The 13875-nt window shown below is 39.2% G+C and overlaps 1 protein-coding gene across 4 annotated transcripts in view; it reads left to right on the top strand.

Moving 5' to 3' along the window:
• BRWD1 (bromodomain and WD repeat domain containing 1) overlaps positions 1 to 13875 on the top strand; it is an 88652-nt gene that overhangs the window by 20997 nt on the left and 53780 nt on the right. For all 4 annotated transcript variants that reach the window (XR_014794089.1, XM_084873573.1, XM_084873572.1 and 1 more), the window contains exons 10-19: positions 799 to 869; positions 2382 to 2482; positions 3563 to 3603; positions 4643 to 4741; positions 6663 to 6813; positions 7642 to 7776; positions 9141 to 9269; positions 9469 to 9694; positions 10437 to 10622; positions 13312 to 13495. Coding sequence is in view for 3 of the 4 variants with exons in the window: in XM_084873573.1 (XP_084729699.1) it covers positions 799 to 869; positions 2382 to 2482; positions 3563 to 3603; positions 4643 to 4741; positions 6663 to 6813; positions 7642 to 7776; positions 9141 to 9269; positions 9469 to 9694; positions 10437 to 10622; positions 13312 to 13495 (1323 nt within the window). In the remaining variant the exon portion in view is untranslated. The remainder of the gene's footprint in view (positions 1 to 798; positions 870 to 2381; positions 2483 to 3562; positions 3604 to 4642; positions 4742 to 6662; positions 6814 to 7641; positions 7777 to 9140; positions 9270 to 9468; positions 9695 to 10436; positions 10623 to 13311; positions 13496 to 13875) is intronic.

Raw genomic sequence — 13875 nt, 5'->3', positions numbered from 1 at the left:
TTAGTTTTTCAGCTGTAAGTTTTAAGAAAACGTAATATAGTATTTGATGAAAATGTTCAAATTGAGGTGTGGTATAAGTGTTCATTTTGCTCTGAAAGATTTCAAAGAATTAATGTGAAGGAAAGAAACTAAAGTTCTCATTAAAATATTAGTAATGTTGTGATATATTGAATATATTGGGTTAAATGAAATAAAGTTATTTTATTTCCTTTTACTCTTTAAAAGGAAATTTCAGAAAGGAAGGGAAAAGGAGAAATTTCAATGATGAGAAAGAATCATTGATCGACTGTCCCCTGTATGCCCTTACTGGGGATCGAGCCTGCAACCTGGGCATGTGCCTTTGACAGTAATCAAACTTGGGACCCTTCTGTCCGCAGGTTGACGCTCTATCCACGGAGTCAAACCAGCTAGGGCTCCTTTTACTTTTAATGTGACTTCTAAAAAATTTAAAGTTATATGTGTGGCTTGCATTCCATTTTTATTGGACAGTCTGTAGCTGGTGGTTTTATGCTCTGTGCTGCAACCTTGAGAATGGGATCATTTAGACTCCTGAGCTGCAGTCACCTCAGTGACAAGATGGGGTTAGTAGGCCTGCTCTTTCTGTGTAGTAGGATCAGTGTGAAGATGGGGATTGAACAGCCTTCTAAAACCCCTCTAGCTATAATAGCATATGTGGAAATACTTGGTATACTGGGAGGCACTATAGAAATAACATCTTAATATTTAAAGTTAGCTTAAAATCAATATTTAAACCATGTTAACATGTAGAACTAATGTGTTTTGAAACATCTTTTATAGCGCACGTCCCTTGAAGTTTACTGAAAAGCCCAGACCAGGTGTTCAGATGCTTTGTTCTTCTTTTAGTGTTGGTAAGCACTTCTTTCAGTTTCACTTTAGCATTTACTGAATGACCGCTTAGGCTGAGAGTCTTTCTCAGACAGATGGTAAATGACTTTGTTCATTTTTTGTTTGTTTGTTTTTTTCATTTTTTAAAGTGTAATCCGTGATGTTCATTTCATTAGCTGCCTTCCTGTCTTTACTCCCCATTCCGCCTGTTTATGATGTTGAGTGGCAATCAGAGTCCGTGGTAGAAGAGGAAGCTCTAGGAGTTCACATCAGTGATTTCTGAGTCATGTGCCCCAGGTGTATGATACACCAAAATTGTGATTTTCCTTTCACAGGCTAAAGGGCATATTTCTGGTGGTTTAAATTGGTTTTCCACACATCTTGGTGAAATTATTCCCCATTTTCTTTTCTTCCACAGTGAACTTGTGTGTTAACCTTTCTAATTAGGAGAGGTCAAGGACGTTTTCCCTATAAAAGTCTGAAAACTTCAGCAAGTGAACTTTATACTCCATAGCTAGGCTTTGGGATGTAAAGTTGTCTAGAAGCAGAGCCCCTTTTGCCAAACATATTTTAGAGCCCCAGCACTTAAGATCTTTGCCACAACTAATAAAATGGGGCAATAACGAACATTTCCATATTGAGTTAACTTTAAAAAATTAAAGCCCCATCTGATTCCCCCCAGCACCATCAAGAAGTTCTTCCACTCCAGCTGGGTTCCCTGCAGTTGAACCCAGTTCAGATATTATCTGCCTAGAGCAGGGGTGTGGAGCTTCTGGCCCTCTGGCCGGATAAGACCCACGGAATCATTTGGTTGTAGGCCTTGCCAAGGCATTAGGGGTGAGTTAATTAAATGCTTACCACATACAGCAGGCTAATTTTTAAGCTGATAATTTTGTATGGTCTGTGCATGATGTTATCTTTATCCATCGTAATTATTGACAGAAAAAAGGTATTCCGCACCCCTGATCTAGAGGAGAGTGAGATGCTGCAGGTTATAGGCTCAGTCCTACATGATTCTCCCATTCCCCTTCTCACTTGTGCTTCTGACCTCCTGAGTATTGTCCACAACTCCTCCTTGTAAGCTCTCTGAAATCTGTCCTTTTGGGTTTTTATGGAGGCTTCCTTACATAGACATAATTGAATAAGCCGGTGAGTAGGGTGATTGATTAAGCCCTCCCCTGCCTCCTCAGGTGCTTTCTAAAAGTCACGGTATTAATATCAACTCTGTTGTGGTTGAAATGGGTTTAAGACTATCAAGACACCTTTATCACTTTGTCACTTAAGAAATTCCAAAGGTTTTAGGAGCTCTGTGCCATAAATGAGGATGAAGAGCAAATATATACGTATTTCCTATTATATACCTAATTTTACAATGTTATATTAATTTTAAAATGTCTTTATATAGTGAATTGGAAAACGGATCTATTGAAATAAACTTTTGGGATAAGAGATCTTGCTTAATTCAATATAGAAATTTGGTTTGTGCAGATATTTGTTATAAACTGGATTTTTAAAGCTTAACATTTTTATTTCAGGTGGTATGTTTTTAGCCACTGGTAGTACCGATCATGTAATCAGAATGTACTTTTTGGGTTTTGAAGCACCTGAAAAAATCGCAGAACTTGAAAGCCACACTGTAAGTATTCATGTTTTAAAATTCGGTAGATTAATTTTAGTAATATTCCTATTGATATATAGTCAAATATTGCTGACAAATTGATAAGGATTTTTAAAAAATTGAATTCATTGGGTTAAGATTTTAACTTAATTGTAGAAGGAATTGTATTTAAATATCCTCACCTGAGGATATTTTTTCCATTGATTTTTAGAGAGTAGAAGGGAGGGAAGGAGAGGAAGAGGAGGAGAGGGAGGGAGGGAGGGATAAAGGAAAGGAGGGAGGAAGAGAAACGTTCATGTGAGAGAAACACATCAATTGGATGTGAGAGAAACACATTGATTGGTTGCCTCCAGCACACACCCCAACTGGGGCAGGGGAACAAACCCGCAACTGAGGTATATGCCCTTGGCTGGGAATCAAACACGAGACCCTTCAATATGCTGGCTAATGCTCCAACCATTGAGTAACACTGGCCAGGACTAAGTCAGAATCTTGATTATGTCAGTTGATTTGAGTATGTTAGGTTCTTGAAATCAGAATGTTATTTTATTAATGTACTAGAGGCCCAGTGCATGAAAATCCATGTGCTGGGGAGTTGGGGGTCCCTCAGCCTGGCCCCCCTTCCCTCTCAGTCCAGGAGCCCTCAGGGGATGTCCCACTGAGACGGCTAAGTCGCAGTCTGGCCTCCCTTTGCAGGAGGCACCTGGGCTGATCAGGGGAAGGGGCCTTCCCTATCACCCTGCCGCCGCTGCTGCTGCTGGCTACAGTGGCTGACGCTATCCACTGAGCCAAACTGGTCATGGCGGTGCTTAAAACTTTATATTTTGACTTTAAACAGATGTCAGTTTTTATGCATATATTTTACTGCATGTGTCTGTCTGTCTTTGAGATAAGAGGGTCTTAGTAGTCCTGTTAGATTCATAAATAGTCTTTGTACTTAATGTGTAATTCTTGTTTGAATGACAGGCTAGGCAGCACAAATGCAAATCTCTTGCTTTAAACCAAATGTGCTTCTAGCTCTAAAATGGTTTTGTTCTTTTTGTTTGATTATAAATTATGCTGATGATGACATGTGTTTTTTTTTTTGCCTTGATTTAGGACAAAGTTGATAGTATCCAGTTTTGTAACAATGGTGATCGGTAAGTGTGCTTTTATTTGTGGGTATATATGTATTTAGGTATATATGCTGTGCTATGTATTAGTATAGCTACCGTGTCACTGTATATTGCAGGTACTTATTAGTAAATAAATAGAGGTGGGCAAAAGTAGGTTTACAGTGGTTTATATGGAAAAGATATGCAGGCTGTGCTGCTTATTACAATAGCTGTGTTAGCTGTTCTTGTACTCCCAATTCTGAGCCTACGCTTGCCAACCCCTGTATGAATGAAAAGGGTCTGGGGCAGTGGGAAACATATGAAATATAAGTTTTAAAATTGTAGTTTCGGCTGTCTCCTGTATCTCCTTTAGTTTACATCAGCTAATTTCCCCCCCCCCCCCCCTAAACTGCATGAGGATTGCTAGCATAATGAGATCTTTAAAAAAAAAAACCTAGGAAAGACATGAGTCCTATAGCAGTCTTGTATTCATCATGTCTTTTATTTTCTATATTTTGAACATCAGCTAAATTTTTGATTTACAGAAAAATTAGGTGAAATTTCTTGTTTGAGTAGTTAAATCTTTTCTAATCAATGACTGTGCTGTATCCTGCAATGAAATTATCACTTAAATTATATATATTTTTTGTGATTCCCAGTGTTTCTCAAGTGCCTTTCCTAATCTGCAGTTTTTAACATGTGTTAAAAGATTATTTTTACACAGTTGCCAGCATGAACTAATTTGAGTTTAAGAGTTAAGATGCGTAGAATGGAGCTTTTGCTCCTACTAATTTTCCCAAATGGCCTTTATTTTTCCTATTTTCCCCCTACAGGTGCTATTGTCTTCTCAAAACTCAGTCTGTTTGACAAGCTATTGATTGAGTTTGAAATGTGCTTTATTTCATAGAGCCAGGCAAATCGCAGCAACCCAGATTTTTTTCAGTTTAGCTTTGTCTTCTGGCTTAACACCTATAGATTCATCTGTAGTCAAGATAACCATGTTAAAATTTATTTTTGCTTTGATTTTAACTGTAACTGTTGGTGGCATGTATATGAGTGTGAGGTCTCTTATGTATGTTTTAAGGTTTTTAAGTGGTAGCAGAGATGGAACAGCACGGATTTGGAGATTTGAGCAGTTAGAGTGGAGAAGCATTTTGTTGGATATGGCTACTAGAATCTCAGGGTAAGTTGAGATGGTTTGTTTAAATGGGTACATCATAAGTACTTGGTCTCTCCCTGGTTTGTTGATTGCTTTGTTCAGGGGACTGGAGATACCTCCTGTGTTGAAGAGCGACGATCGAAGGGAATGGCTACTCCTGCATGTCTGATTCAGATACTTAAATCTCATGTAGCCGAAAGAATGTGTTCTTAACATTTATGTAAGAAAGAACACATAGTTATTCTACTGTTTCTTAAAACATTGACTTTTTCTTAGATATTGCATTTAAAACCACCTATAATTAAAAAAAAATTTTTTAAATTGATTTTAGAGAGGGAGAGATAGAAACATCAATGATGAGAATCATTTATTGGCTGCCTCCTGCACATCTCCTACTGGGGATTGAGCTCACAACCGAGGCATGTGTCCTGACTGGTTCATAGGTTGACACTCAACCACACTAGCTAGGCCACCTATAATTTTAAAAAATTATAGAAATATCTCAGGCATGCCCTGGCTGGGTAGCTTGTTGGTTAGATCACCATCCCTATATGCCACGGTTGCAGGTTTGATCCCCTGTCTGGGCATATACAAGAATCAACCAATGAATGCATAAATAAGCAGAACAAGAAAATCCATCTTTCTCCCTCTCTCTCTTTCTTCCTGTCCTTCCCTCTCCCTCCCTCTCCATTCTTCTCCCTCTCTCTCCTTTCCTCGCACTTCCTTTCTCTAAAACTTTTTTTTGCCAAGGGCCATTTGGATATTTATTCAGGTCATACAGAATTACCAACTTAAAAATTAGCCTGCTGCTGCTGAAACCGGTTTAGCTCAGTGGTAGAGCGTCGGTTTGCAGACTGAAAGGTCCCGGGTTCGATTCCGGTCAAGGGCATGTACCTTGGTTGCGAGCACATCCCTGGTAGGGGGTGTGCAAGAGGCAACTAGTCGATGTTTCTCTTTCATCGACGTTTCTAACTCTCTATCTCTCTCCCTTCCTTTCTGTAAAAAATCAAAATATATTAAAAAAAAAAAAAAAAAAAGTTAGCCTGCCGTATTTGGTCAGATATTTAATTTACCTACCCCTAATGGCTTGGCAGGGCCAGACCAAATGATTTTTTAAAAAAATATATATTTTATTGATTTTGTACCGAGAGGAAGGGAGAGAGAGAGAGAGACTTAGAAACATCGATGAGAGAGAGTCATCGATCAGCTGCCTCTTGCACACCCCCTACTGGGGATCTGCCCGCAGCCAAGGTATATGCCCTTGACCAGAATCGAACCCGGGACCCTTCAGTCCCCAAGCCGACGCTCTATCCATTGAGCCAAACCGGTCCCGGCCCAAATGATTTCTTAGGCCTTATATATGATCCCTAGGCAGATGTTCCCCACCCCTGCTTTAAAATCACTGGAAAAAAGAACACACAACCCAAGCATATCATGCACAAATTTTACTTTTCTGTAGATAAGATTTTTGGAATTAAAAAAAGAATTGCTATAGTAGAGGGACAATATAGTCAGTTTCTCTGACTATATTTTACAGAGAAACTTGGCGTATCGCTTTCATAAAGGCTGTAGTGCATTGCAGACATATGTATCAAAGACTGTACCATGGGGTCATAGGAACAGTTTATAGGGAACTATAAAGAGATGAGTACAGTCTTGTTTACAGTTTAGCAAACTGTCTGTCAGGCACTTTTCTAGATATTGGATATGAAGATGAAAGTGCCCGAAGGTCTGCCTTTATTTAGTCTGCGTCTGAATCCTCTCTTTCTTTGGGTTTTGCCCTAATCTGTTTGTAGATAATCTGTTAAGGGTCACATCTGTTGGACCCTCTCTAGAGTTGGCAAGGGAGGGATGTGAACTTGATTTTGGTACAGATAAGGAATTGTATACACACTGGATGTAGTCTACCACCCAGTGAATTTACACATTGTGCATTTTTCCTTAGGGACTTAACCTCCGAAGAAGAAAGGTTTATGAAACCCAAAGTAACAATGATAGCTTGGAATCAGAATGATAGCATTGTTGTCACAGCTGTGAATGATCATGTTCTCAAAGTGTGGAATTCTTATACTGGACAACTACTTCATAACTTGTTGGTAGGTAGTTCTTATCCTCCTATCTAATAAAAGGGTAATATGCAAATAGACCAAATGGCAGAACAATCAATCAAATTGTAATATGCTAATGATATGCTAAGGCTGCTCAACTGCTCACTATGATGTGCACTGACCACCACGGGGCAAATGCTCCAACCAGTAGGTTAGCTTGTTGCTGGGGTCCGGCCGATAGGGACTGAGCAAGATGGGCCAGCCATGCCCTGGAGCCCTCCCTCGGGCCCTCCCTGGCCCAGTCATGCACTGCTGGGCTCCCTCAGCCTGGCCTTTGCTTCTCACACTCCAGGACCACTGGGGGGATGCCAGTTTCAGCCTGATCCTGCAGGCCACTCCCCCTGGGAGGGTGCCAGATGCAGGACTCACGGCTGGCGAGCATGGTGAGCCTCTCCCCATCGGGACTGACTGGGTGTGAGCCCGTGGCAGGCACAGTGGGGCCGCCAGGACGAGCGGGAGCGGCAGGTGGTAGGAGCTGCAAGTGGTGTTGGACTGTGGGTTTCGTTCAATCCCTGCAGACTACCCAGAGGGACCCCACCCGTGCATGAATTTGTGCACCAGGCTTCTAGTTAAATATAACAAATCATGATATTTTGAACTATGATTTTATTTTTAAAGCTATGGAATCATATATACAAATTTCTATTTATTTGATTTATATTATCAAATAAATAGAAATTTGTATATATACTAATATAAGTTACTGTAATTGATACATTTTTGAAAAGCCCTTATGTACTAACAAATGGATTTTTAATTAGAAACTTCTAACTTGCAACCCCCCCTTCCTTAACTGTATGGCTTTGTTGACTACAGGGACATGCTGATGAAGTGTTTGTTTTGGAGACACATCCCTTTGATTCCAGAATTATGCTATCTGCAGGACACGATGGCAGCATATTTATATGGGATGTTACAAAAGGCACCAAGATGAAACATTACTTTAATATGGTAAGTGACGTACAGGTTATTTTCATGCATGCTTGAGTTTGTTTCCAGTACTTAGATTGTAAAGTTCAGCCAGAAACACATCTGCCTGTTTTGGCAGTTTATACTTCTAAAAATCAAGGTACTTAAAACCTCATAAATATCTGACAGCCATACATAAATACATACATACATGAAATTCTCTCTATAACTGTTTCACATAAGGGAAAGATTTTCAAAATTATCTATTTAATTTTGTGTGTATAGGTGAATGTGACTCTGTCTGTGTTTAAATTGTTAAAATTACGGTAATTATACACAACTTGAGACGTCACATGCAGCATTACAAATTTTGCATGGTAGTCAGTCATATTAGTAGAAAGTTTAAACTCCAGAAAAGTATTGATTTTAGTTAATCACACTTTATTATTAATCTTTCATTATTTACCTTATAGATTTTTAGTCAATAACCTCTTGTTACAAGTTCAAAGTTTGTGAATGTGCTTGTCATTCACATAGCAGAAATAAAACCTTCACTTTGGATTGGTTTATGATCCTTTATTCAGTAATTTTGAGGACTAACTTTTAGAACATCTTTCAAGATTTCTTTTAGGCTAGTGGTATCCAAAGTGAATGTTAGCCTTGAGCTGGTGGCTCAGTGGGTTGGAGCATTGTCCCGTACACCACAAGGGGGCAGGTCGGTTCCTGGCCAGGGCACGTGCCCAAGTTTAGGGTTGGATCCCCGATTGGGGCGCTTGCCGTAGGCCAGCGTTTTTCAACCGCTGTTCCGCGGCACATTGCCTGGTGTGCTGTAGGTGCAGACAAGACAAGAATTTTATAATTTTTCACTATTTTGTTTACTTAATATTTCATAATAAAGTAATTATAAAATACTTTCTTTGTGTTTATTTGATTCGTATTCAAGAGAATTACTTTATGAAGTAAAGTCAATATAGGCACAGAGTTAAATTTTTTAACATTTTCTAATGGTGGTGTGCCTCGTTATTTTTTTCATGAAACAAATGTGCCTTTGCCCAAAAAAGGTTGAAAAACACTGCCGTAGGCAACCAGTTGATGTTTCTCACATCTGTTTCTCTCTTTTTCTCCCCTGCTCCCTCCCTTCCTCCTGCCCCTTCCCCCTTTCTCTCTCTAAAATAATTTTTTTTAAAGTTATTTTATTTTCTGAAAATAAAAATTGACATGCTGAATGAAAAATTTGTCTTAAAATTTTTTTTTTCTACAAGTGATATATCATAGCAAGCTATCAACACAAAAACAGTTAATACAGCAAAGCACTTGCATACACTTGGTCATAACTTTGTTTCTTTGTTAGCATGGGCCAAACTTTTATTCAGTAATGAATGCGCTTTTTCCTCTGTGTTTCCTAGATTGAAGGACAAGGGCACGGAGCTGTGTTTGACTGTAAGTTTTCACAGGATGGACAGCATTTTGCCTGTACAGACTCTCATGGGCACCTTCTGATATTTGGGTTTGGATGCAGCAAGCCATATGAAAAGGTCATTTTAAGTATTTTCTTATAGCGGGCAAATTAAGTAGTTCTGAAGGATATTTTGAAAATAGGTGTTAATTTCATTGTTTTTTCTAATTACAATTAACTGCTTAGTATTTGTTTTCTTCTAACATGTATAAACTTCAAAATGTCAATCTGTAAATTTCCTTTTTCTACTTTTTTTTGTTTAAACTTCCCTTTTCTAGATTCCTGAACAGATGTTCTTCCATACCGACTATCGACCACTGATTAGAGATTCTAATAATTATGTCTTAGATGAGCAAACTCAGCAGGCTCCTCACCTTATGCCTCCACCATTCTTGGTAGATGTAGATGGAAATCCTCATCCAACTAAGTACCAGAGATTAGTACCAGGCCGAGAAAATTCTGCCGATGAACATTTGGTTCCACAGCTAGGCTATGTGGCAACAAGTAAGTGCAAAGCCCTTTTTAATGTAATGTTTATCATTTATCTCTAGATACATATTATTGTTTTGAAGCACTTGAGGCTTAAGTTCTGGATCTCATATTCATTTACCCAGAAATTAAAAAAAAAATATACATATTTTATTGATTTTTTTACAGAGAGGAAGAGAGAGGGATAGAGAGTTAGAAACATCGATGAGAGAGAAACATCGATCAGCTGCCTCTTGCACACCCCCTACTGGGGATGTGCTCACAACCATGGTACATGCCCTTGACCGGAATTGAACCTGGGACCTTTCAGTCCGCAGGCTGACGCTCTATCCACTGAGCCAAACCGGTTTCGGCCAGAAGTATTTTAATATATATTTCCTAAGAACAAAGACATTCTCTTACGTAATCATAAACAATAATCAAAAGCAGCTTTTGTCTGTTACTTTAATGCCTGTTACAGCTTTTTAAAAAAAATTTTTGTTGATTTAGAGAGGAATGGAGAGGGAGAGAGAGATAGAAACATCAATGATGAGAGAGAATCATTGATCGGCTGCCTCCTGCACATCCCCCACTGGGGAATGAGCCTGCAACCTGGGCATGTGCCCTTGACTGGAATCGAACCTGGGACCCTTCATTCCACAGATTGACACTATATCCACTGAGCCAAACCAGCTAGGGTGCTAATGTAATTTTAATTGTAGATGTCCCCCCCCCATTTGTGTAAATTATGATTATGTTGATGATATTGAATTTGCAGGTGATGGAGAGGTAATTGAACAAATTATAAGCCTACAAACTAATGATAATGGTGAAGGAAGCCCAGAGCCCAGTGTTCTTGATGGAATGATAAGACAGTTGCAACAGGAGCAAGATGAGAGGATGGGAGCTGGTCAGGATAATAACCCAAATGTACTTCCAAATGGGGAAGAAACACCACGAAGAGGTAATAAATAATGAGATATATTTTGCCTTAATATGGCTGATTGAAAGTGAAGCATAAATGAAGTCATTGTCAGTTACATATGTGAAAAACTTGAAGTTAGCATGGTATTTTTTCAATTTAACTATTAATCTGTAGGTAGCTTTATTAGGTATAAAGTTGATATGCTAACAAAACCTCTTTTTTTAACCAATATTTTTTCTTGTATGTTGGAGAATTTTCTCTTTAATTTTAATTAATTAATGTATTTTAATCCTCACGTGAGGTTATATTGTTTTAAAAATTGATTTGAGAGAGAACAACATTGATCAGTTGCCTCCCACATGTACCCCGACTGGGAATTGAACCCAAAATCTGGGCTTGCGCCCTGACCAGGAATTGAATCTACAACCTTTCGATATTATGGGCGATGCTCCAGTCAACTGAACCACTCATCCAAGGCTAATTTTTATTTTGTAATGGCAAAATAATTTCATAGAAATCTACTCTGAAAAAATTAATTTATAGCTAGTGAAGGCATTCTTTTGTTTGTAGAAGGAAACTTTAAATATATTTGCCAAGTGTACTTTCTTATCTTCTTATTATTCAGTACTGACCTCAGTGCTGAACTACATGATATAAAAATCAGGCTGCTCCAGAGACAGTCACTGCAGGCAGGGTAATCTTGGTGAAAGATGGCATTGGCATATGCAGATCCTGCTAGGATCAATTTATATTTTGTCTTTACCATCTTTGTAGAGTTTGGACCACTGGTTTTTTTTGTTGTTGTTGTTTAGGGGGAGAATGTTGGGGTCTGTTTCTCATTTATAGCTGTGTGACTGACATAGGCCCAAGGTGTTATTTCCCATGTGGACATGACACCACGCCTTTAGATTACTGATTTCACAACTTGTCCGGCTGCACAGTTTCAGCTCATTTACTGTCCTCTTTGTTTCTAGCCCAGTGATTGCAAGTCCATGATTCATTTAAAACTTTTGGGGATGTCATGCTGTTCGTGGACTAGGACTCTAATAAATACTAATGAGGAATTAAGGTTTATTTCCCGGAAATGTATAGCATAAGGCTTTATATCTTTCAATTTTTAAAAAAATATATTGATTTTTTTTTACAGAGAGGAAGGGAGAGGGATAGAAAGATAGAAACATCAATGAGAGAGAAACATGGATCAGCTGCCTCCTGCACACCCCCTACTGGGAATGTGCCTGCAACCAAGGTACATGCCCTTGACCAGAATCGAACCTGGAACCTTTCAGTCCGCAGGCCAATGCTCTATCCACTGAGCCAAACTGGTTTCGGCTTCAATATTTTATTTTATTTTATATTTTTTAAATACATTTTATTGATTTTTCACAGAGAGGAAGGGAGAGGGATCGATAGTTAGAAACATTGATGAGAGAGAATCATTGATCAGCTGCCTCCTGCACACTTCTTACTAGGGATGTGCCTGCAACCAAGGTACATGTCCCTGACCGGAATCGAACCCGGGACCTTTCAGTCCGCAAGCTGACACTTCCACTGAGCCAAACGGGTTTCGGCACTAGTACATTTTAATATAAATGTTTAATGCCATTTTAGTGGGTGAACCAATTTAATGCAAAGTGGTTCATTTCAGAGGCAAACAGAACGCTGTGTGTAGAAGAATGAGAAGTTGTGCTTACTCAAGTGGATTTTACCCTAGGCCAGAAGAGCAGGTGTAGCTTGCGTAGAATTTGTAGCCTCCCTCAGGAAAGGCATGCCCCCAGTTTCTCTGTTGCATTAGTAGGAGGAACCTCTTCACTCTGTTTTCGGAAAACCAGCACTTTGCCTGGGACTCCCTCCTCCCTCAGACAGGTCTCCATCCTCTGTGACTTCTAGCTATTGGTTGTCCTGCCTCCTGTGCCCAGCTGATCAGCTCTGTGCAGGCTCAGAGCTCACTGTTGTCTGTATTGCCCTGTTACCACTCACGCAGCTTCATTTCAAGTGTTGATAGCATTTTCTCACTTTGCAGATTTGTGGACTTTTAATTTTTTTTTAAATTTTTATTTTTAATATATTTTATTGATTTTTCACAGAGAGGAAGGGATAGGGATAGAGAGCTAGAAACATCAATGAGAGAGAAACATCGACCAGCTGCCTCCTGCACACCTCCATTGGGGATGTGCCCGCAACCAACGTACATGCCCTTGACCGGAATCGAACCTGGGACCTTTCAGTCCTCAGACCGACGCTCTATCTACTGAGCCAAACCCGTTTTTGGCAGATTTGTGGATTTTTAATACCCACTCTGGCAGCTGCCTGCCTGAATGGCTCACATTATCTTTGAGGTTGCAATTAATTTTGTTAGAGCTCTTGTTACAAAGCCATTGCAGTTTGAAGAGTCTGTCTTCAATGCTTATTTTTCTGAAAAGATGTGTTTTAGTGTGTGTTTTGAATAAGACAAGGTTTTTAGGAATGCAAATAAAATGTTATAATAGAAATGCCGATACATTAAAGAATTTCAGAAAGTCTAGTAAAAATGGAAATTGAGATTGATAGTTAATGTTTGTTCTATAGTCTACACTTTGATCTCAGTCACATGAGGATTCTTTTTTCCAGAGTTTTCTTTAGTAGATCTTTATTTTTGGTTTCTATCTCAGAAGGAATGCTTATTATGTGTTAAATGCATATAGAGTGAACTTTGTTTTGGAATAATTTCTTGACAATTTCCCCCTAGGTTTTAGAAGACTAAGCTTAGACATCCAGTCCCCTCCAAATATTGGTCTGCGTCGGAGTGGACAAGTAGAAGGTGTTCGCCAGATGCATCAGAACGCTCCCCGTAGTCAGATCGCTACAGAGCGGGACCTGCAGGCGTGGAAACGGAGAGTGGTTGTACCAGAGGTACCACTAGGCATATTTAGGTTTGTTTTAGGATATCTATTAATATTGTTTTTATGTATGAAAATATATCTATGTGGTTATTTGCATATCTTAATCCATTAGTGGTGCAAATAATCATATAAATATATTTTAGTAATGGGTTGGAGTCTATTTTATTTTTATTTATTTTTAAATTTATTTCTTTATTGATTTCAGAGAGCTGGAGGGAGAGGGGGAGAGAGAGAGAAACATCAATGATGAGAGAGAATCATTGATTGGCTGCCTCCTCCACGCCCCCTATGGGGGTTGAGCCCACAACCTGGGCATGTGCCCTTGGCCAGAATTGAATGTGGGACCCTTATCTGTAGGCCGACACTCTGTCTACTGAGCCAAACCGGCTAGGGCTGGAATCTATTTTAGT

The sequence above is a fragment of the Pipistrellus hanaki genome, assembly GCF_964339955.1.
Source record: "Pipistrellus hanaki genome assembly, chromosome: 2".
Lineage (NCBI taxonomy): Eukaryota > Metazoa > Chordata > Mammalia > Chiroptera > Vespertilionidae > Pipistrellus > Pipistrellus hanaki.
Note: the sequence above shows the minus strand (reverse complement) of the source record. Positions and strands in the feature narration are given on the sequence as shown.